Raw genomic sequence first — 23,151 nt, forward strand, 5'->3', positions numbered from 1 at the left:
AAGAGGATAAACTTTATAAATCCCTCTTGGGGAAATTCAGTTTTAATGTACTCTCAATCACTCCTCCTAATTAGACACAATAACAAACGGGAGATAATACTACTGATGAAACCTAGTAGCCTAAATTTCCCAGTCCATCATCTGGCTGGGTTTGCAGTTTTTTTTTTCCTTACTCTGATACAATTTCTCAATTTAAAATCTTTTATTCCCTTTGTCTATGCAGACAGAGTAACAAAGGCTTTATGAGCTCATGGTGGACTTTTAGGAGTGGAAAACACTAAGTAGAGGTGATGTGGAGTTCCTTGGTGTCTGCATTCACCAGACCCTCTCTCTGTCTCTCCATGCCTCCTCCCTGATGAAGAACAAACACGATTGCTTATCACCTTTGAGGAGACTGAAAAAAGTTCCCAGCAGCCTCTGCTGATTTACAACATCCTTACCTACTGCACAACAGCATAGTACCCCAGCATGGGCCTATTCTTCAAACAGAGCTAAACTAGTCCAGGTTTTCATGATAGCCAGCTAAATTGGTTCTTTAAACAGTTTGAGAATTGATTTGTGTTTTATTTAAAAAAATAAAGATGCATAAATAGGACTGGAAACTGTGCCTAACACCTTTTTTGGAGCTGCACATATTCTATGAGATAAAAGATCTGCCAACATCTTGCATAGAGCAGATTAAAGGCTCTAACACCAGATATAAAGTTGTATGACCACGCTAGATGGACTTGATTTGGGAGGTTTATATTGACATTCTGTAGCAAGCAACAAACATCTAAGAGACGCCTTTCAAGCTAGCACTAGCCCTCACACCACAGTGGTCCCAACCAGAATTTGGGACAAAAAATAGGTTGGGGCAGTAGAAAAATCTAAATACAAATATTGGATTTCAATCAAAATAAATTGACTAAAAATAAATGTTTTTTTTTTTGTTCCTTTATTAAACAATTGTGTTGTTGTACAGCTGGTGTATTTTTGTGGGAGTCCTCAGGAAGCTGGGCCACTGATACCATGTTTGACAGACAGTTATGTGCCTGTGGTTGGTTTGTGGAGGAAACCCAGTGACAGATCAGCTCAGTGCAGCAGGGGAGATCAGTGTTCCTGAACTCTCCAAAGACACTTTGGCCCCCCAGCAGCCTGGCCTGTGGTTCCCCACTATGCTCACTATTGAGAAGGCCAGCAGCAGCAACAACAACAAAAACACGATCATCTTTGCAAAAGTCAACATCCTCAGTGTCACAGAAACTGTAGTTTATAACTGAAAACTGGACTAACAGGTATGCAAATAGAACAACTACTTTAGGTGATGAGTCCTGTCACCACACAAAACCTTTATTCAAGGCACCAGTTAATGAAAACACACTGTACATTATCATATGATGGATATATTACCATACATTGTGTTAGGTTGCATAAAGGTAAACTATAATGTTGATAGCTGGTAGACTATCTGTGCACTTGGCCTGTATAGGTAGCATTTTCCAAACAACTACTCTCCGGCTCACTGGCGGAGCTTTGCATGCAACACATGGAGCATCTACCATGGTTGCATTTATATCAGTCTGTATCTTTGACTACATTCGAATAGGAGGCTTTGATACATCTATGTGACCTTAAAAAGAGACAAAAAATATATACAGTAGTTATACATTCACATGGCAGTGATAGGCAAAAATGTAAAAGACACAGATGGCTTGAATGAGGCTGCTTTTAAGTGCTACATTGTATGTGTCTTTCATCCTTTTCTAACAGTCTGAGAACATGAATAAGTGTGATCCACACTGTGTCCTTCATCTTCATGAAAAGATTTCCTTCTCCATTTAGAGCCATGGAAGGAAAATAAAGTCCAGCGTTGACACCCCACAGACCCTGTGGTGTTTCAGCATGTCACATAGCTCGTTATTTGCCACTTCCCCTCAACACTCAGAGAAAAGGGTCCAGCATTGTAACTTTCGTAACAGCAAGAGGTACAATGTTGTGTCTTTTTTTCTGGGACTGTTTTGTAGTAATAGGGGGTCAGGTTTTCCCAAAAGGTTACTAGCAATGGCATCTCTCCATCCAAGGCCCAGCGATACTCCTCATCTCTTAATGCCTTTGATAACTCCACACAGTGTCCTTTCACAGTCCTCCGTCTATAGCTGGGTGACTTTGGTAGAGCGCCTGGTCCTCCTGTCTCGACGTTGTGCGGCAGGGAGGTGGCAGTAACGTGGCGACCATCCTCGGGACTTCCTCTTGATGCTACGTGGCATGCTAGGGTCTGAGGGGGCTGGTAGTCAGGCCTCCTCGGCTGTGGCGTCTATCCCAGCGTAGGTGAAGTTCTCAAAAAGAGCCATGTTCACATAAGCCTGGAAGATAGGGGGAAGCTTATGATTTAAGATTTTAAAACATAAAAATATGAAGGATATTTGGGCGCACACTGGAGGTAAGATTCTTCATCTGTGTCTTAATGCTGAAGCCTCGTAATGCATTCATGTCATATCGTACGGACCACACATTGAAAACTACAAAAGTGCCACCAAAATGGTACCAAATGGCTGCAAAACTACAATTTGCAGTGTTTTAGTGTGATAAATTCCCAACAGTAACACCCTGTATGTAACTTGATAACCAACAAAGCGAACTTTAGACTACATTTTTAAGTATCTGATGTGAATTTGGTTTTAGCAATGGGGTAGCCATCTTGGAGTAATGTTTGAACAACAGGACATTTTCCTATTCTTCCCTTTCTGCAGACATTGTGTGAATGCAGCATTACCTTCCTTGCCTCCTGCATCCTGTTGAGCTGGACTGAGATCTGGGAGAAGGGGGGTCTCTCATAGGGCCGATCCCTCCAGCACTGCTTCATCAGCTCATAGCTGGACAGAGAGAGAGACATTGATGAACAGGGTAGAACAGAGGACAGGAAGACAGGATAAGCTGATCATTAGCTCCAAAATGCTGACTACTTACACCTCATCATCACAGTTTTTGGGCTTTTCCATCCTGAAGCCTTGTGGCAGTTTCTCATAAAGCTCAGCGCACGTCATCCCACAATACGGTGTGCCACCTGACACACACACACACACACACACACACGCACACACACACACACACACACACACACACACACACACACACACACACACACACACACACACACACGCACACACACACACAAACACACACACAAGAAGGAGAGATATTACGTTTATTATGGTGATTATGGTTCAAGGAATGGCAAGGTTCCTCACCATCATGTTACCACCACAGGTTGTATGCTTACTTACCTAAGCTTACAATTTCCCAGAGGAGAACACCGAAAGACCACCTGGGAGAGAAAATGCAGAAATGGACAGAGATGTTTGTAAAGTAGGAAAGACAGGGTAAGAAAATATATGGGGTTTGTTAGGAACATCTGAAAATAATCATTAACTTAATGTCTTCACCTGGGACTTCCTTTGTTGATCATATTAGGTTAAAATGTTGCAAATAAACCAGCATCATCTCAGACCTGCTAATCTACGTATACAGCTAATTATTTAATATTTTGAATCCAGTACAATGCTTGCATTATGAAGGTAGAAATGCTGCTGTTGCATGTGAAATGTCCTGATTTTCACATTTTTACAATGCACTGCATAGGAAAATTTGAACATTTGAATAATTAAATATACACTACCGGTCAAAAGTTTGGGGTCACTGAGAAATTTCCATTCCACTCTATTATGGACAGAATACCAGCTGAGATCAGTTGCATTGTTTTTTTAAGCAGGGCAGCAGTTTTCAGATTACACTATGTGCTTACAAAATGGCAAAAGGGTTCTCAACTGTTGTAGAAAGCAGTGGCTGATCTTTAATGCAATATCTACATTGCCCATTATCAGCAACCATTCATCCAATGTTCTAAAGGCACATTCTGTTTACTAATCATTTTAAAAGGCTAACTGAGAAAACATTGGAGAACCCTTTTGCAATTATGTAAACACATAAAATCTGAAAACTGCTGCCCTGGTTAAAAAAACAATGCAACTGATCTCAGCTGGTATTATGGTATATGGTCTATAATGGAGTGGAATGGAAATTTCTAAGTGACCCCAAACCTTTGACCGGTAGTGTATGTACAGGAATTCAATGATAATGCAGGTTTTCTTAACATCATTGACAAGAAACCACTGTCTGAACAACAACAAACCACCTTCTTTCCTGCGATCTGATTAGCGACAGAGAAATGCTACTTGTTTCACATGTCACAATGCCATGTGTCATTTGAAAAGACAAGTGTTGTTTGTGCTGTCGGCCTGTCCCTTTTGTCTTTGTTTATCTCTTCTCCCTCTGTCTCAGATCTTGTTCTCCACCTCTCTCTCACAATTTGTTTCTCTTACTAATGTTTACAACTCTCTGACCCTACAGGGAGCCTTCACACTTCTTCCGTTAGCTGTCCTACGCTCTTCAAGCTTGTTCGCTGTGTATAAATAGGCTGCAGTTGACAGACCAAGTCTGTCTGCTAAGGTGTACCCCAGGCTTCCTGGTCGTGCTTATCAGTTACACAACACACTGTTACCACGCCACCAGTGACAGAGGGATGATTTGTTTGCAAGCCTGCCATGCCACTCAATATGTCCTAACAGCTCTCTGAGCAGTTTCAAATACAGATATAATTGAAGCTCTCGCGTGACAAACTTAGCATGCCTTAAAAACTCCACCTGTTGCAGTGAGTGCAATAGTTAAAGTCAGGAATTATGTTAGTTAAACAGATAAGTTAACACTGTACTGTACACTCACACATCACTCTTGGTCGTATACACGCTGTAGTTCAGGGACTCAATGGCCATCCAGCGTACAGGCAGCCTCCCCTGAAAGCAAACAGATTCATGTGACACTTACTTCTATGTTGACATACAGTATAAACTTGCTCACACATGTGAAGAGTTTGATTGTGAATATTAAAACATAAAATATATAAAAAGGAATAAATAAAGTAAAATATGCTTCAATCCGTATTATAAAATTATGATCCACACTATGCTGCAGTTGATGGTTTTTACACATGACTGCCCTCTACAGGTCATCCCACATATTATCAGAATCTCTCAGTTGCTGTCTAAACCATAGACAGTAAAATTAATGGACACAGCGACAACATAGACTTCGACGGAGACCAGTGAAATTCAATTAGAAGCAGTTTTCCGGTGATGGCTGAGCGTACTGCGCAGCCTCAAACTGAGCTTGGCGACGTAGATGTGATGTGAGAAACCTGTCTGAAAGTTGTAAGTCTTCTGGTAGCTGTGCCGAGAGAAATCTGAATGTTACTTCATATGAATTCACTTGCCACATACTGAAGAATTTCCAATCCATCAAAACATTGCTGAAATATTTTGTTCCAATACTTTCATCTACTCTCTATGGGCTTCTCTCTTGATTGATTGTAGTGTCAGCCTATTTTTACAAAAACGCCTGCTACGGGGCCATAACATACAAGGTAATGGAGCCTTTTACACATTGTTGTGTTTCTTTAGAAATAAACAATAGACAAATAGAGTCTTTAAACAAAATGAATGGCAGTCAATGGAATGCTAGCGGCAGGTGTTGGCTTGTTAGTCTTAGAAACTCCCCATAGGAGGTACACTTTCCGGATGCTCGCTTACCCCCTTGGTCTAAACAAAGCCCTTGTTTAGATTGTTTGATTGCATTTAACTTGACATGAGACCAGTAATTTACTGTCAGCTTGCAATAAATCCTAGTAGTAAGTAGTAGTTATAAGTAATTCATCTTCACAATAAGTTGTTAGTTACAAATAATAAAGTACTTTTTTAACAATGGTATACTAATTAAGTAATAACCATTGTGTGGCAGGCAACAAATTGACTGACAGGCTAAAGATATTACAATGTCACAAATGTATATAACGTGCAGATATTTACTGGTTAATGTCTGTTGCAGTTTGTTTGTGCCTGTGTTGATTAGAGCTGCAAAGATTAATCGATTAATCCATTAGTTGTCAACTATTATATCATTCTGCAGATATTTTGATAATTGATTAATTGGTTCGAGTCATTTTGGATGAAAAAAAAAAAATAATAATAAAGTTTTTAATAAGAATAATAAAATAAATAAAGTAAATATTCTCTGATTCCAGCTTCTTAAATGTGAATATTTTCTAGTTTCTTCACTCCTCTGTGACAGTAAACTAAATATCTTTTCAGTTGTGGACAGAACAAGACATTTGAGGACGTAATCTTGGTCTTTGGGAAACATTAATTGACATTTTTTTTCAATCGACAATGGAAAAAGCCCTAGGTGTTGATTAGTATTTTGCTATTTTACAGAACCTCTAGTTTTTGTCTTCTAAATGTGAGCATGTGTGTGTGTGCATTACAACAACCAATGTGATTGCAGTTGTCATACCCCTCTCTCTCTCCCCCCGTTTCCAGTCTGCCTCTTCTCTGTCAACTATCCAATAAAAGTAAAAATACCCACAGAATTATAAATAAAGTGGAAATACATTGAATACATTGTCTTCAAAACAGCTAGTGACCTCTGTTGGCTGTTTTCTGAAGGAGAACATGTGTATGACACGACCACTCACCATTGTCTTCTTAACGTACACTTCCTCACCGCGGGACAGGCCGAAGTCTGCAATCTTCGCCACCAGGCTGTCCCCTACAAGAACATTTCTGGCTGCCAAATCCCTGTGGATGAACTAGTACAAAGTGGAAGAGAGGAGAGGCGTTATTACTGGTAATAATACTAGGCCTAATGCATGAACCCTTTACACAGAAACATCATGATTATATATGTTTGAACAGAATTTTCTTTTTCTTTTTCTCAAAGGTTTTGTTTTATTGAAAGTTGTAAGTTGAAAAGGACACTCTTTTAACTTTTTAATTTAGTAACTAAAAATGTCATATCTGGAGCTGAATGATGTAATAGCTCAAGCAAACCTTATAAAGTGTTCTTCTAAATGGACCAAAGACATAAACAAACTTCTAATATAATAACATGCTTGGGTAATATAACACAATTACGTCATTAAACATATAAGATATTACTTAAAATGGGGTGCAACATATGATGCATCAGTAATAATGGAATAGCTCAATAATTGCAGCTACTTTTGACATGTTTAATGCTGTCAGCTTTATAACATCTACAAAATACTTTAGTAAGCACTATGAGTATGAAGTAGTCAGGACAGTTATAATAATTGAATTATGTTGCAATCAATAAGATATATAACTGATTGCATTACATTGTTACAGCTCTGCCCCATTTGTGTTTTTAATGAAGCCCTTAAAAATAATTTAATCACTTTTGTTTTAAGTCATTTAATTACTTTTTCAACATCAACTGTCAAGGGGCCATTTGATGAAAAAGCCTGTTATGAGAACTTGGAATAAAAAAAATAAAAAAAAATAAAAAAACACTTTTCCACACAAATTAATATACAAGCAGCCACCCACATACTCCTCCTACCTGTTTGTCACTTAGGTAGTGCATCCCAGTTGCCACGTCTACAGCGAACTGCAGCAGCTGCTGGGAGGTGAGGGTGGAAGCAGTGCCATGCTCCTTGGCAAAGGCAGGATCGGTCTCCAACACTCGACTCTTCCTTAAGAAGTCCAGAAGGTTACCATAGGGAGCGTATTCGATGGCTATGTACAAGTAACCTGAAAAAAACAGAGAGGGAGTAACATTACGAAGAGGAGTTTACCCTGTTACATACCTACAGTACTACAGTATAAGGGATACCTAATAAATGTGCCATACATGTCCCTTTTCCATGATGTTTAATGTGTTAATATGAGATTTAAAATTGCTTTGGGGCAATACATAATGTATTCAACATTACAGAAAATGTCATGGTGATTAATAAAGTTAAGGCTGATGCTAATAAACATTTCATTTTCTATCTGTACAAGTTATTAGCAGCTCAGCTCCCAAAAAACTGTGACAATGAGCATGGCTGGCCTGCATACAATAAGTCGGTAAGAGACCCAGTTACAGTTGGTACGGGGCTTAGCCTTCAACAGTTCCATCTTGACACAGACAGAGGTAAACCAGACCTTTTTATGAAATCCTCAACCAGATGGTTTGTTAATAGATGGCACATTCCTACAGGTCATGAAGTATTTGTGCTTGTTGGAAGGGATTCATGGTGAATTTACCAGGACCAGAAAGAGTGCCAACACAATTAGTTAATACCATATGTGGAAGGAAAGAATAACAGGGCAAGAGACAGACTGACCAAAGAACTGGAACATAATATAAGTATGTTCCTTCTCAGCTACAACAACTTATGTTAATCAGGACATGCTGTGTTTCCTGCAGCAACGTCTTTCCAAACCAATTTTATTTTCTCAAAATGAAACACAAATGTCTTTATATCAAACCAAGCATATTAGCACAATATATTACTATATATATATGGGGAAAGATATATGATGTTGTTTCCAGTTATACACTTTCTTACCGAGATCTGGAATGTTGACTAACATTAGATATCAACATTGTGAAAGAATTAGGTGCGTGAAGGGGTCATTCAGCATTAAAATGTTGAACTTAGGAGTTATAGATGGTTGATCTCTGCCGACCTATGTTTAGAGTGTACAATTAATCAATTAATTAGTTCTTGTCCTGAGACCAACTTTATTAAAACAACTCTATATGTGTATTTAAGGTAGTATATCAGCATATAGTCTCCACAGAGGTTGGTAAAAATGTTTTGCTATAAAAGCTGATGCAGAGGATGCTGACTATTTTGTTTTTCAAACTTTATCTACCCCTTACATTTGAGTATCTATCAAATAACTTCCATGATCATTTCCTGACGTTCAACCGTTTGATGCTGAATTACCCCTGCACACACCTAATTCTTTCACAATGTTGATATATAAAGAATCAATTTGTTCCAGATCTCGGAAAGATGAGAAAGTGTATAACTGAAAACAACACCATATATCTTTCCCCTTTAAACTAAATAATTACAGACAGATGCTGAATGGATCAAATTAATAAAAGCCTGAAACCAGAAGACAGAAGCAGAAAACTCCCAAAATGCCAAAAACAGCTATTGAGTAACAGCTATTGCTACCACTGCAGGCCACTTTCTCTGTTGCAATAAGACATTGTAACAGCTTGGGCAAAGGGAGAGGCAGCACTGGGAAAACAAGTGCAAACTGTATGTCAAAGAAGTATTACTCCCTGGAAGCATGTATTTCTTCTTGATCTCTTTCCTTTTTTATTTTCACATTTATCTTCCAGCCCGCTTTCCTCCCTCCCCTTTTCCTTACAACAATCATTTATTCCTTCCTTGCTTTCTCACCCTCTACTTCCTTCCTCTTTTCCTCCATTTTACAATCAGTTTGCAGGTTGAGCACCAGGCCAGTCTTTCCATACTGTAAATAGAATATGCATGTCTTAACCTTTCAAATTGTTTTTGTATAAACTTAATCCAATATACTGTTGTGTTACTTATGACTGTTCAAAATTGAGCTATTCATAAGCATGAATACTGTCTTTTTGTACTCCTTTCACTAAATAAAAGAAGTGAACCTGAGTTAAACAACAGATTTAACACATTAGTCAAGTGCTACTTGAAATTGAAACCAGTGGGGAGACACACTGAATAAGTCAGATGTTTATTTTTCAAGGCTGGTTTTGTAATGTCCTCACTGATTTACTTCCCATACTAGACTTCCTCTCGCATATGTTATCAATCTTTGATCAAACGAAAGCAATTGAATTATTTAATGCATAAGCCATCAGATGGGGCTGTGAGAAACTGATACTCCATGGTAAGACCTGGGGCCAAGGAAACCTTATACACATACACAAATACATGACACAGCCGTATGCTTGTGAGCAAATGGACAAATCAAACAGAAAGTCATTGTGCAAAATGCTTCTGGCAGGAAAGGATTATTTAGCTTGGACACATGCTGCTGCTTTCCAGGTGCAGATGACAGAGGATCAGATGGGAGTGTCTCTTTGGATCTCAAGCAGAAAGAATTTAACCTGTTCCTTTACAGTACTACATACAGGGCTACATTTAGTAAAATCAGGATAGATAGAAGTAGGATTGGGTCAGGATATTTTCTGCAAGACACTGACTAGTATGTCCTTCCAAAAGTCAATACTGACACATTATGACACATATTCTGGTATTGGGAAAATATTTTTAGATAATTTGAATATTTGGAAAGTCTCCACAATACATACCAATAAACTATATTAATTAATATTAATGACCATACAACATTCAAGCACAGGAAAGACATTGCTAAACTTGCTATGGATGAAACCACAACACGGAGCTCACATATGGATCACAATGGATCATCTACATAACAACTGAACAAACTCCTCCCGCTGATAAAGACTGTGTGATACTGTGTTGAACGCTCCAGAGAAACTAATAGTAAGTGGACCTTAAATTTGGTTTTGCGTTGTTGTTATTATTTCAGATGTATGATGCATATGATAAATAATAAGGTAATACCACCATTGGTTTATGTTGTAGCATATTACATAAATGACCAATGTCCACCAAATGACAAGTAGAATATACAGTATATCACACAATTTATTAAGGCCTAGATGCTAAATAAGGAAAGGCAACATACAAACAAGCTTCTTAGTTTTGCACCCGACAGCCAATAGATTTGTACGACCAAAAACAGTATTACACGTCATAACCATCAATATTTCTTTAAAAGCCATAACTCGAAAGCTCATCAATATCCATTAAAGCCACTAGGTGTCACTCACTCACCTCTATTCTCACAGGCCCCTATCAGGTTGATGATGTTGGGATGCTGGCCTAGTTTACACAGCACCTCCAGCTCCCCTGCAAAGTCTCTGTGGTCATTCTCTGAGGCAAACTCTGCAGGAAGATCAGCATGCACGGCATCATTAGACGAAGTGCAAGCAAAGTAGCTTCAGTGTGTTTGTATGTGATGCATGTACAGTATTTCTAGGGTATCTCGAGGGCATGCATGAATGCCTTACCTTTCAGCATCTTGATGGCTGCACTCATTTTGCTGCCATCCTTCTTGATCATTGCTTTGATGACCTGGTTTTGAAACAGTTGTTAGCTTAAATGTTTAACCAAGTGAATAAAGTAAACCAACTAAAAGAGAAACTTTTAAAATATTCTGAAAGCACATTAAGAGCCCAAACACCTGGCCAAAGTTGCCCTCTCCGATGACATCTTCAAACTTTATGTCCTCCCACTCCAGGATTGGATAGGTGAGTGGCTCTGGTGTCGGTTTGGGCCTCCGTGTCAGGGTCAAAGTTCCTGAGTTAAACTGCAGAATAGTCTCCTCACCCTGGAAGTATAAACATTCTTGAGCTTGGCAATACAGACAAATATATTTAATTTCTTGACAGTAAGAGTTTCTCAAAAATATGAGATCTATCAGATCTGATATTATGTCAATTAAGAATGAGTAAACCCCTCAGCTTTCTGAAATTCGGATCCTTACCGATCCAGACTGATAGGTGAACGTGCGCCGACGGTTGAGCAGCGTCTTGCGGATGAAGAAAAGAGCCAACAGTGCCAGCAGGATAGTCACACATGTGACAGTTACCGAGCCCACCACTGCCACCAACAGCTGGTAGCTGTCCCCAGCAGGCCTCCCAGCCACACCCTGGGTGGTCGGGGTTAAACTCTGAAGGCCTTTTTTTTGGCAGCGGGGAAGAGATGGAAAGAGAGGACAGAGGGGCAGGATGGAAGATGGATAGGAAAAACCAAGTAGGGAGATGGAGATGATTTTCAAACAGTGGAGATAAATAGGCTGTCTATCTATTACAATCCTGAATAAATTCCTGTCCCAGGGTGGGTGGTCTTGTTCTACGCCACCTGGGAAAAGCCCAATTTTGGCCACAAGAACAGTAGTGTAGAAATTTTCCACTGGGAGCTATTTTTAGCGTGAAGGGAAAATAGATGTGTGCCCCATAAACTATAAAAGTCTTTTATTATATCAGTACACTGGTTTATTCATTCATTTTGAAAAGATGAATCATTGTAGTAATCCAGGAATTGTACATTTTTGCTGTAATATTGCTGCCCTGGTGTGCCAACCCAGAGAGGAAAGGCTTACAACAAGATTTTCTCAAACTTTTCTGGTCTGACATCCCATAGTTAGGTCCCAAATTTTCGTCATCAGTATGAAATAATCAATCAATTTCAAAATGTCAGTTTTAGAAATGCTGGATAAAGGTGGGTGAGCAGACAGTAACTTCCTACTCACCATCCCCTTGTGTCATCGCCTGAACAAACTTGCTCCACTCTCCCGGCACTTTGGAGAAAGCCCTCACTCTGAACTGGTAGAGTGTGCTGCCGTTGAGTGCTGTCACATCTTTTGTGGTCTTGTTTCCATCATCTGTGTCCACCCAAGGGTGAGGCGTCCCTTGGCCAACTGGTTGGTACTCTATGATGTATTTAATGATGCCTCCATTGGAATCTTCAGGGGGCTGCCACTTCACTTGAATGGCTGACATAGACAGAGGCAGGGCCTGGATGTTGCGTGGGGATGATGGACCTGAGACACAGAGACATTATCACAGTTAGGGCAATCAACAGTAATTCTGTAAAACTATATTCTACAATGTAATTACAGCTCCAGTGACAGGCTTTAACGCTTTGGTGCTCTGGGAAAGTTTTAACACCAAAGACAAGGGTTTAATAGCATCCATTGCCTTTCTGACTGACATTGTTCTAACTTGGATTATGCATTTTATTCCTTACCTTTTTCTTTTTAGCTGCTAATCGTATCCTCAACTCAATTAAAGTTTGTGGGCAGAGAGAGAGTCACCAAGCAATGAGCAAGCACCAATTCCATTTTTCTTTTAAAAACAAGTGAGTGTTTAAAACAAATGTAAAAAGCTTTAATCATCCCACTTTTTTATTGTTTATTTACCACTAAAACAATACGTGTGAGCCTTTACATACAACATACTCTATATTGTGTTAGGCCTCTTATTTTGCCACAAACCACTGTAAATGCATTATAAACTGCATTTAGAAGGAGCCTTCCTTGCAGCTTATTAACAGCAGAGTTTCTAGTTACCCTGGCTGTTGATGCGGAAGTGGTAGTGTTTGGAGGGCGGCCCCTGGCTGCCACAGTTGATGAGGCGCACCACCACGGTGTAGTCTTTCTGGTACTCCAGGTTGTGGAACTTTGTGGAGAGCACAGTGAGCAGGGTGGTCTTCTCCAGTAGTTTCTCACTGTAGGGCGGCGGCCCGAAGAGCTGCACTAAAAAGCCACTGGCTGTGTCAGCATTAATGCCATTGTTGGCGGGCAGTCGCCAGCGTACAGTGGCATTGCGGCCTTCCACCGAGCTGATGTCAATCTCAGGTTGAACTGTGGGCTCTGCAGCGACAGAGAACACAGGATGAGCTGAGTGGACTAACAGCTCCTTGGGAATTTCTCTCACTACGTCAGTCACTGTTCCCTCAAATTGACCCCTGAGCTTCTGAGGGACAGATAAAGTTCTTTGAAGTGAATTGGACGGTTACCTCAATTTATATTTCAATTGGCTGCCGTACAGTTGTTAGGACTGTAAGCTCACAAGCAAGAAAGTACTAGCTTTAAATATTGGTCTTGGTCCTTTCTGAATTTACCCCCATGGTTCATGTGGGTTTTGTAACGGTGCTCTGGTTTCCCCACACAGTCCAAAGACATGCAGTTTGATAGGAGATCTGAATGTGTTTGTATGTCTGTGCCCCAAATCCAAACTGCATTCTAATTCTAAGCAGGCTTTATGTAAGTAGTCTGTTCACATGGGGAAAGTTGCGTTTTGGCCAAGTGTACAGTATAGGCCACGGCAACCAATAGATGAATGGCTACCATAAATACAGTATTTTTAAATGCAGATTTCATTTTTGTGATAGGCATTTTTAAATACAACATCTCACTCCATAGTCTTAAACTGTTGTGTGGTCCTTTTCAAAGGCGTACAAGTCACTATTACAAATAGTTTGTGCTTGTGCAAGAGACCAACGTTCCCTTGTAACAGACACAATTTGTTCCATTTCAGACATTGACCACATATTGCCAAAGAGTCAAACTCAATATAACGATAAAACTATGACAACCCAAAACAACAATTTTCCCATTTTAGTTTTTTTTTTTACTTCTGTACTCACACACTCAGATATGCTCTCTCCCTCTACACCACAATCAGTGAGGAATTAAATCCCTGACTCCCTTGTGACTCCTAGCTGACTGATGACAAAGGTTTGTTTTTTGTTATTGTAGTTTTGATCCCATAGGGTCTTCATTTTATTTTTAGCAAAGAAGTGCCCACGGATCATTTCAGGCCACTGGTATCTTTTTATATTTATCCCATACTCGAGTCATCAGGACAGATATGATCACTGGGGAAAAGACAACTGGCTCCTTCGTGCCTGGGAAAAGAACTGCTCAGCAAACTATTAGTCTAACCAGACGCAAGATAATTGTGCTTGCTTAAGTTCTGTGATCCAGCGATTTGTTCCCAGGCAAGATTTCCTGAAAAATATACTCATGTTCAGATGTGTGTGATCCCAGTTATCTGTGGGTCTTACCGGGACAATCAGTCTCCATGATGGCCTCTGGCCCCGGGGGCCCCTCTCCGCCTTCCCCAGAACGACTGAGCTGGACACGGACGTGGTAGCGGGTTGAAGGCTCCAGGTTCATCAGCGTGATGGGCTCTTTGTCACTATAAACTGAATGAAAGTGGATGTAGGAAATGCTGATTATATTTTATTGATAGTTTTACAGCAGGAGGTTTTGCTAACATTTTGCTTAACCCATACATCTATAGAAGTATTATAGACACACAGAATATAAATAAAATTATTTAAAAAAAAATCTGAGGTTACACTTTTTCCTTGTTAGTTATATGATGAATTGCTTTAGGGTGAAAACAGCCAGACACTTGAACTCAGGACGTGACGCACACTCTATGAGCAGCTTTATTTCTTCACATAACCTGCAGTATTTTGGTTGTTCTCCATCAGCATTTCCGTTAAGTATTAGTTTTATTATGAATTGGAGCAAAAAGCAATGATTTGCTTCCCTCTGTAATTGTAGATTACATATTCTAACCTAATCTTATAAAGTGCTGAAATAATAGTTATTACTGGTTACTACAATATTTACTTTTGTTACTACTATAGAATGAAGTACAAGTCAAAAATAATCTTCTGATAATGTTGCTTCCTCTGATAAAGGCTGACTACATGACACCTTTGAATGATATCTTACCTATGATGGAGGACCAAGAGTCTCCGTTTTCCACAGGCTTGTAGAGAAGCCTGGTGGAGACAATAGGGCCGTCTCCTCTGTGGGAGTCCACCGGCATCACCAGCAGCTGCTTACTCCTTTTTTCCAGCAGTTTGGGAGCAGTAGTGGGCACAGGGGGCTCTGAGTAGACACAGCAAAACATGTGTTGCTGTTGTGCAATGTGCCTGCATACTGGAAATGGTCACAAAATAATATATATTTCCTCTCTGTTTATAACTTTACTCAAAAGGAACCAGATACACAGACCTTTAATGGTGAGGTTAAACTTGAGGGAGTCCTGGCCTCCATTGGTGGATACCCTGCACTCCCACAACCCTCCTTGTTGAGCGCTCAGACGAGGGATCTCAAACAAGGCTGTACTCTTATTCGAGTCCATGACAGTGCGAGAAGCCTGAGAGTAGAACATAACACACAATAGAATGCGATGCAAGATGAAAAGAAATAAACATTGACTGGACCTATTCTTGCTGCTGCTTGGATTTGCGCTAAGAACGGCCTCATTCTAAGAGATTTCTTTTTTTCCTGTGTGAAGTGCTGGTATCAGATTGCTTTTATTATCTGTGTGCATCCATGTCCCAGAAATGCTTGTCACTAATTTAGCTCTGGTGAGCTTATTCCCTGGAGTCCTGGAGTTTTTTTCGCCCAGCAGTTTTCCTTGGATTAGGGTGGCACCTAAATCATGGTTGCAGCTGTCGCCATGGTCTTGCTCCGCGCCCTGCTATGCCCTGCTATGCCCTGCTATGCTCTGCTACAACCTGCTACGCTCTGCAGTGCCCTGCTAGTCCCTGCTACGTCCTGCTATGCCCTGTAGTGCCATGAACTACTACAACTACTATTTTTAGTTCCATTATCTTTATTGTGACTATTATTGCCACTGTTCATCACACCCCCAACTGGCACTGTCAGACACCGCCTACCAAGAGCCTGGGTCTGTCCCAGGTTTCTCTCTAAAAGGAAGTTTTCCTCACCACCCAAGGTTTCTCCCTAAAAGAAAGTTTTTCCTCTCCACTGTCGCATTAAATGCTTGCTCTTGGGGGAATTACTGGAATTATTGGGTGTTTGTAAATCATAGAGTGTGGTCTGTAAAGTGTCTTGAGATAACTCTTGTTATGATTTGATACTATCAATAAAATTGAATTGAATTGAAACAGCACAGAAAGAATAACATAATTTGAGCATGTCTCTTGAGCATGTCTCTTATAGGCAACACATGGTGACTGCTGCACTGTAGAGTGATACAGCCTTATCTGGTCAGGCCATTGTGTTGTTGACTTCCTCTGCGCTTGACTTAACCTTGTAATCATCAGCCCAATCTTAAAGGCGTAGTACAATTTAAATTTATTCTTTAGCTGATGGCACTGCACCCAACAATGTTCACAGAGATTTTACAAACTGGTTTATTTATTTTATTTAACATTGTTTAGAGTGACTCATTACCTTTTACACATTTAAAGGTGTTTACATTTTGTGAAGTGTTGGTTACTGGCTTTCTAGCTGAGAGTTAGATGAGAAGAGCAATACTGCGCTCATGTCTGTGCGTTAAGAACCAAGAGGTGACCTTAGCTTAGCATAAAGACAGAAAAACAGCTAACCTGGCTCTCTCCGATTTGGTGAAACATCATAAAAAATTTACAATTATATAACAATAACCATGATATGATGACGACACCCTTGGCCAACTGTCAAGGCACCAACTTTGGAAACTGTACTGTACTAGATCACCCTCTTCCTGTGTGGCCTTGTATTTAATCTCTGCCTGACTACCTTATCTTAAGTTTCATCCAACCTGTGTGTTTTGTTTATTTTCATTCAGGCGTGTTGCAAGCAATTGCCGGCCTTTCTACCTTGATCACAGTGCTGTCCAGCTTTCGCAGCTCAATGCTGTTGTGGCTGGGCAGGGGGTTGCCTGTAGCTGAACAATAGATCTTGGGGCTGGAGTTTAGATTCCACTCCAAATTACCATCCAAATTCAAGATCTGGGGAGCCTTGTCTGAAAATGGAGAGAGGCATGGAACAGAGATTGAGAAAAGGCAATGTCGATAGTGACAGAGGAAAACTATGTGAATCACTGGATAGGAATCAACGTATTTCAAAACAGTTATTATCCCGAAAATAAAGCCATAGCTGTCCATAGCTAATGGTATTTTCAAAATTCCCAACCTAAATATGTTTTGTTAGGAATTCAAAATATCTCCAAAGATTATGTTTTATGTTTAGCTTGTGCACGAAGATAAACTGAAGAAGTGCAATATTGACAGTTTCAGGTGCAGACACGTCGGCCATTAAAGCTTGAAAACTTAAAAGAGAAGAAACAAAATGGTTGCAGACTCAAGGATTTACATGCAAATAAATTCAACCGTTTCACCAGACAAGCTGGCTTCATCAGGGTTTCACTGGGGTTCTGTCATAAACTCTGATGAAGCCGACTTTTCTGGTGAATGTTTAATTAAACTGCGTGTAATCCTGGTATGTGCGACTGTGTTTTGTGAGTTTTGTAACTTGGGCATGCTACTAAATGTTTGCTGTCATGATGAAGAAGAAGGTGGTGGTATTTGGTGAGCAGGATGATGAAAAGTGAAATGGGCCGTGCAGTGATAAGGAGAAAGAATATATTTAGAATACAGTATTAATGCAGTCAATTCCATTCCGCAGAAGAGGCGGGGTTAAATGAAAGAAATGGAGCAAAAGAAGAATTAATATGATGGGGTGATACCTACCTGACTTCTCACAGTTCTGTCCTCTCCATCCTGTCGGACACTGGCATCCACTGAAACGGTTGCAAACTCCTCCATTCTGGCATTGACAGCTCAGGCCGCAGTCTGGTCCATACATGTCACTATAGCAGGCTGACAACAGTAAACAGAAAACTATATTGCATTGTGTGACACACGCAAGAGTAAAAACACATTATTAAACCTATAGGCATATTACTTTAATTAAAAATTCAAATGATGCAGTGCTCACCCTGCTCACAGCGGCTGCCGAACCAGCCGCTGGCGCAGGAGCAGCCGTAAGGGTCTGGTAGGCAGAAGCGAAACCCCTTGCAGTTCAACTCGGGGCCACATGACTCCTGGCAGTTTCGGCCAAACATTCCTTCTCTGCAGGCTGCAAACCATCAGAGAAAGACAAATTCACAAATGTGTTTATTTAAATTCCTTGAGTATTGCTGTATCATGCCTCAACCTGCCTTACAAAACACCACAGAGGACAGAGTAGCTAGTCTGCCAGTGTACTCATCTGACTGTAACCCATAGATTTTTAATGTACAGTTATATTTGATTGCATTATTAAAAGACAAACTGCTTAGACATGGTTATTACCCAAAGGCTGTGAAGATGTAATGCTTATCTAATGTCTGTCCTTTAAATGAAGTGGACCTCACATGGAGTCTCCTGACTTTAAGTAGTAACAGCTCAACACACGCACACTAAATAACAATTGCAGTGTCAAAATGTACCCAATTTGGATCGATATAGCACAGACAGATTGACTTTGACTTGAATTTCTACTACTATTGTGTGAGCACGTTGTATTGAGTAGTACAGTACAAACCTGTCTCACATCGCGTCCCCATGAATCCTGGAGGGCAGATACAGTCTCCATCGACATCGTGACACCATCCGCCGTTAAGACACTCCGGACAGTCCTTGTCACAGTAAGGACCCCACTTCTTACTGGGACAGTCTACAGAGAAAAAGAGTTTTCTTTCCTTAGAAAAGTACACAAAATGTATAAAGTGTGAGGTGTAAAATCCATACATGTTATGTGTACAGTTTGTTTGAACCTCCCTGTAAAATAAGTTTCCGCTTTCAGGCGATTGAGCCCGAAATCATTTTCAGAGTGCACAGAAAAAGAAAGACAAAAACGCTACTGCATCTTGCAGAGAGAGAGACATAGAGAGAGAGAGGAGAGAGAGAGAGAGAGAGAGAGAGAGAGAGAGAGAGAGAGAGAGAGAGAGGGAATAGGGGAATCTCAAAGCAGAGCAGGTGGAGGGTGGAGATGGTGTTAATACTGTTGATCTCTCTTTACAATAATGAGTTTCAGGAAATGAAACACATGTGCTGTCTCACTAAAGGACATGTCATGTTCCAGCTTGAATATAATAAGCTCAAAACTAACTCAGATATTTTTTTTTGCTGTTATTAAAAGTAGTTAGTAGTAGTAATTAGTAGTTAATTTACATTCCCACATTGTACAATGACATTTGGGGAAATGTTCTTATTTGCTGTCGAGTTAGCTGGACAAACTCTCATGTTTGTCCAGCTGGTTAGCTTAGCTTAGCTTAGCATTAAGACTGGAAACAGTGGGAAACAGCTAGCATGGCTCTGTCCAAAGGTGAACATTTTTTGCCTACCAGCACTTCTAAAGCTCACTAAATCACACATGTATCTCTTTTTTAATCTTTACAGAATAACAAACATTTGTGGCTTACATGTGAATATGACTATTGACTAAATAGTCAATAGTCATATTCACATGTAAGCCACAAATGTTGGCCAGGGGCAGGGACTTTTTACTTATCAGTTTTTGTATTCTTTTTTTTATTATGAGATATAAACCAAATATTCTGTAGTGTCTTCCCTCTTGTGTGCTGTCATTGAAATTTCCTCTATTTATGAGGTGAATAATTGCATGAATGTGAGTAAATATAGTATACTAGTAGTACTCCTAGTATACTAGTATATTCCTGGGGCAGAATGTGTCACATCTGCACCTGAAAAACTTGAGACAATCTGATCCTGAGTGTGTATAAATGGCTGTTTGTTTGTGTGTGTTTCTGTTTCTAAGTGTGTAAATGTCAGGATCCAACAAACCTCTGACAATGAGCCTCATCCAGGCACCTTGAATGGGGCTGTCCCCAACGTAGCTGGCACTGTAGATGCCTTGATTGGCAAAAACTGCGTTCTCCACAGTGAGTACAGCTGTGCGATTGATCACATCGTTCCAGTGAGTCATATAATAGTAGTTTCCTATATGAAACACATACAAAAAAAACATTATTGGCATAGTGTATGTGTCACAAAATAATCTTCTTTTCTTATTTGCACAAGATCCTTGATCATAAACCTGTTAGTGCATGTTTTGTATTAGTGGACAGTTTCTTACTTGCATCCGTCTTGAGTTGTGTGTGATGGCTTACCATTGTACTTCCAGGTTACATCTCTCTTTTGGGAGCTGAGTAGCTGCATGCTGAGGTGAACTGTCTCTCCTTTGTTAGCAGTCAGTGTGAGGTGAGTTGGGACAAAATATGCTATAAAGGAAAACAGATACATATTTTTTCCAAGCATGACACACCATCCAAACTGGACATATAAGAAAACTGTAGACCATAAATGATCTGGTCATAGTTTAGGCTTGGTTAGTAAAATAACTTTTTTGTATAGAATGTATAAAGTCTCAACCCACCTCTACCAAAGTTATTGATCATTGTGACCGTCTCAAGTGGGGGAACTTCCTGAGTGGATTCACAGTAGAAGATACCGATATTATCCAGGTCACGGAAGTCTCTGGCCACTGCATTCTTGTTCCTAACATGTACTTTAAAATGTGGCTTCTTGTTGATTATGAGGATTTTGTTGTCTTTCTTGATGTTCAGCTCAACCTGGTCAAGGCTGCGCTCTCCATTGATACAAGAGATGGAGAAGTGATTAACGTTGGTGACCTCCGCTGTGGAGATCATGGTCAAGTCGATCACAGCATCTGCAGGACAGATCATAGTGTTTGTGATATACAGTACAGGTAAGTTATTCGAGTCATACGGAGCTTGGCTTGATTATCAGACTAATACGATCCACCAAACCTTTTGAGGCAGGAGATTTAGCATCAAGCATTTTCTCTTGTTTAGGTAAGTAAATGAAAAATTCTACCATTTCAGGAGAAGACCCACAACTGCATAGCCTCACATTTTGAGCAAGAAAATAGGCTGTTGTTGTAAATAGGATGTTAAAATTGGCTGCAAGTTATCTGATTCACACAAGAACAGAAAAAAAACATATGTAAATCATGGTCACATCTGTCTCAGCATCTCTATGATGTGATATTGTACTACTCACTCTTCATACAGCACTGTTCAACTCCATTGTTTTTCAAATATCTGAAGTGTTTGGTGTTTTTAGCCCCCAACGTCACCTTCCAGGCAGCGCAGCAATGGTGATAGTTAGGGTTAAGGTGAGGGTTAGCTGCCTGGAAGGTGATGTTGGAGGCTTAAAACACCATTGAGCAATATCTGATGCAAGTTTCAATAGAAATGTTCATTTTCTGATCCATGCTGTAATCTAGTTTCTAACAATGCCATTAGCTCACAATGGACAACATCAGTCACATGACACGTGTGTCAGACTATATGTCAAATATCAAATATGTCAAAAGTTTCACTTCTAGATTAAAGGATGCAGCATGTTTCACATCTGCATTCACCTGACACAGTTGTTATAAAATTGTGCAGTAGAAACGTGAAGTACAGGAGAAAACCATAGGAGATAGTCTGTAGCCCAGAAGTATCTTTTTCTGCCACAGTATGTCTTGAATCTGTATTTTGTATTAAAATGACTTTTTAAATTACAACACTTTGAAACCTGAGATGAGGATTGAGAAACTGGCAATATTTGCCCAGCTTTGTACAAAATCCTGGTTCAAAAACAAAAAAGCCTCTAGGAATGTGATTATTTTAATAAAAGTGCCAAACCCAATACTGTCAGCATTCCTTCTCACTGGTATTTAAGCCCCAGATCCGCAGAACAATGGCAGGAAACATGGATGAGCTCCTGCTTTCCCCAAAGGGTTCACACATCCACACTCTACACTCCTAGGATATTTATGACTTTAACTAAATATATATGATTAAACAGGGTATATTAATAAAATATAAATAATATATATAACATTTCTCAAAAAACAATACCGTGGGGCGACCTCAATATGTTTGCTCCGTTTAAGAGCTAACCCAAACAGCCTTAAAATAAGTTCCCCCTTACCTGATAAATGAAGGAAGCACAATACAAACATCCACAAAATCCTCATGGTATTTATAATCCTCATTGGGGAAAAAAAGGTGTTGTTAATAAATCAGCTTCACAGGGAGAGCTGTACATCCAAAACGGTGACGCTGCGTCACGACGAGTGGTGCGCTTTTTTACGCATAACTTGGCGAATTACCCAGAGCCCCGGTTTAGGTGTAAAATATGTTCGGTAACGACTACGGCGGTCCTGTATAGCTTTCAGAGATGGTATCACGGTCTGTCACACTAAGCACAAGTTGGACCTTCGGTAAAGCTCAGCTTTCTCTGGGTGGGAAAGGAAGGAAGAGCGTCACCAGACAGCGGAGGACTGCTGGCGCTCCAGACCTCCCCGATCCGATTAATGTATTTATGACTTACTTTTTGTTCCAATACAATATGCTAACCACTCTGCTTGTCTTTGCATACAATTGATGATTGAAATACACTACGAATGTATATTGTTTAGCAGTGAACTGACAGTGTGGTTATCACTTTTAATCTTCTGTGGCACTATCAGTGACAGACTGGGATCAAAAAACTGCCCTAGCATTTGCAACACACCGGCCCTATTTTTGTCAACAACCTAGCTTGGAAATTAATAACTCTGCCTTCCAAGTTAATCTTTCAACGCACCTTGCGGCTGCATGCATAAAATAACTTTATAAGTAGTGGCCCATAGAGGTGCGGCCTTTCAGGCATTTGCCCAAATTCCAGATGACCAGTCCGTCACTGGGCACTATTAGCTACTCTAGTTGTAGGCCTACATAAAAAAAAAAAATATGACAATCAAAACTTTAGACGCTATAGATATTACTATCATCTAGTAGTTGATTATATATATATATATTTTAAATGTAGTAAAAATGTGGTTCTGTGTTGTAAGAAAC

At 40.0% G+C, this 23,151-nt stretch overlaps 1 protein-coding gene across 4 annotated transcripts; it reads right to left on the reverse strand.

The window, feature by feature from the left end:
• Nucleotides 1-1,295: 1,295 nt before the first annotated feature.
• Nucleotides 1,296-22,564, reverse strand: tie1 (tyrosine kinase with immunoglobulin-like and EGF-like domains 1). Of its 4 annotated transcripts, XM_039811311.1 has the most exons (25): nt 22,241-22,564; nt 20,673-20,966; nt 20,407-20,517; nt 20,081-20,236; nt 18,819-18,950; nt 18,231-18,371; nt 17,984-18,112; nt 17,111-17,256; nt 15,513-15,657; nt 15,228-15,386; nt 14,546-14,686; nt 13,047-13,349; nt 12,228-12,518; nt 11,460-11,653; nt 11,157-11,303; nt 10,984-11,047; nt 10,748-10,858; nt 7,453-7,643; nt 6,566-6,679; nt 6,385-6,429; nt 4,762-4,832; nt 3,267-3,307; nt 2,950-3,046; nt 2,756-2,855; nt 1,296-2,345 (listed from the first exon to the last, which is right to left on the reverse strand). In XM_039811311.1, exons 1-25 carry the CDS (start codon nt 22,302-22,304, stop codon nt 2,274-2,276), a joined length of 3,459 nt encoding a protein of 1,152 aa, XP_039667245.1. In that variant the 5' UTR covers nt 22,305-22,564; the 3' UTR covers nt 1,296-2,273. The 4 variants fall into 4 exon arrangements, with proteins under 4 accessions (XP_039667245.1, XP_039667247.1, XP_039667246.1 ...); XM_039811313.1 differs by lacking the exon at nt 13,047-13,349; XM_039811312.1 differs by lacking the exon at nt 6,385-6,429 and having other exon boundaries at nt 22,241-22,563.
• Nucleotides 22,565-23,151: the final 587 nt, after the last annotated feature.

This window comes from Perca fluviatilis, chromosome 9 (assembly GCF_010015445.1).
Source record: "Perca fluviatilis chromosome 9, GENO_Pfluv_1.0, whole genome shotgun sequence".
Classification (NCBI taxonomy): domain Eukaryota; kingdom Metazoa; phylum Chordata; class Actinopteri; order Perciformes; family Percidae; genus Perca; species Perca fluviatilis.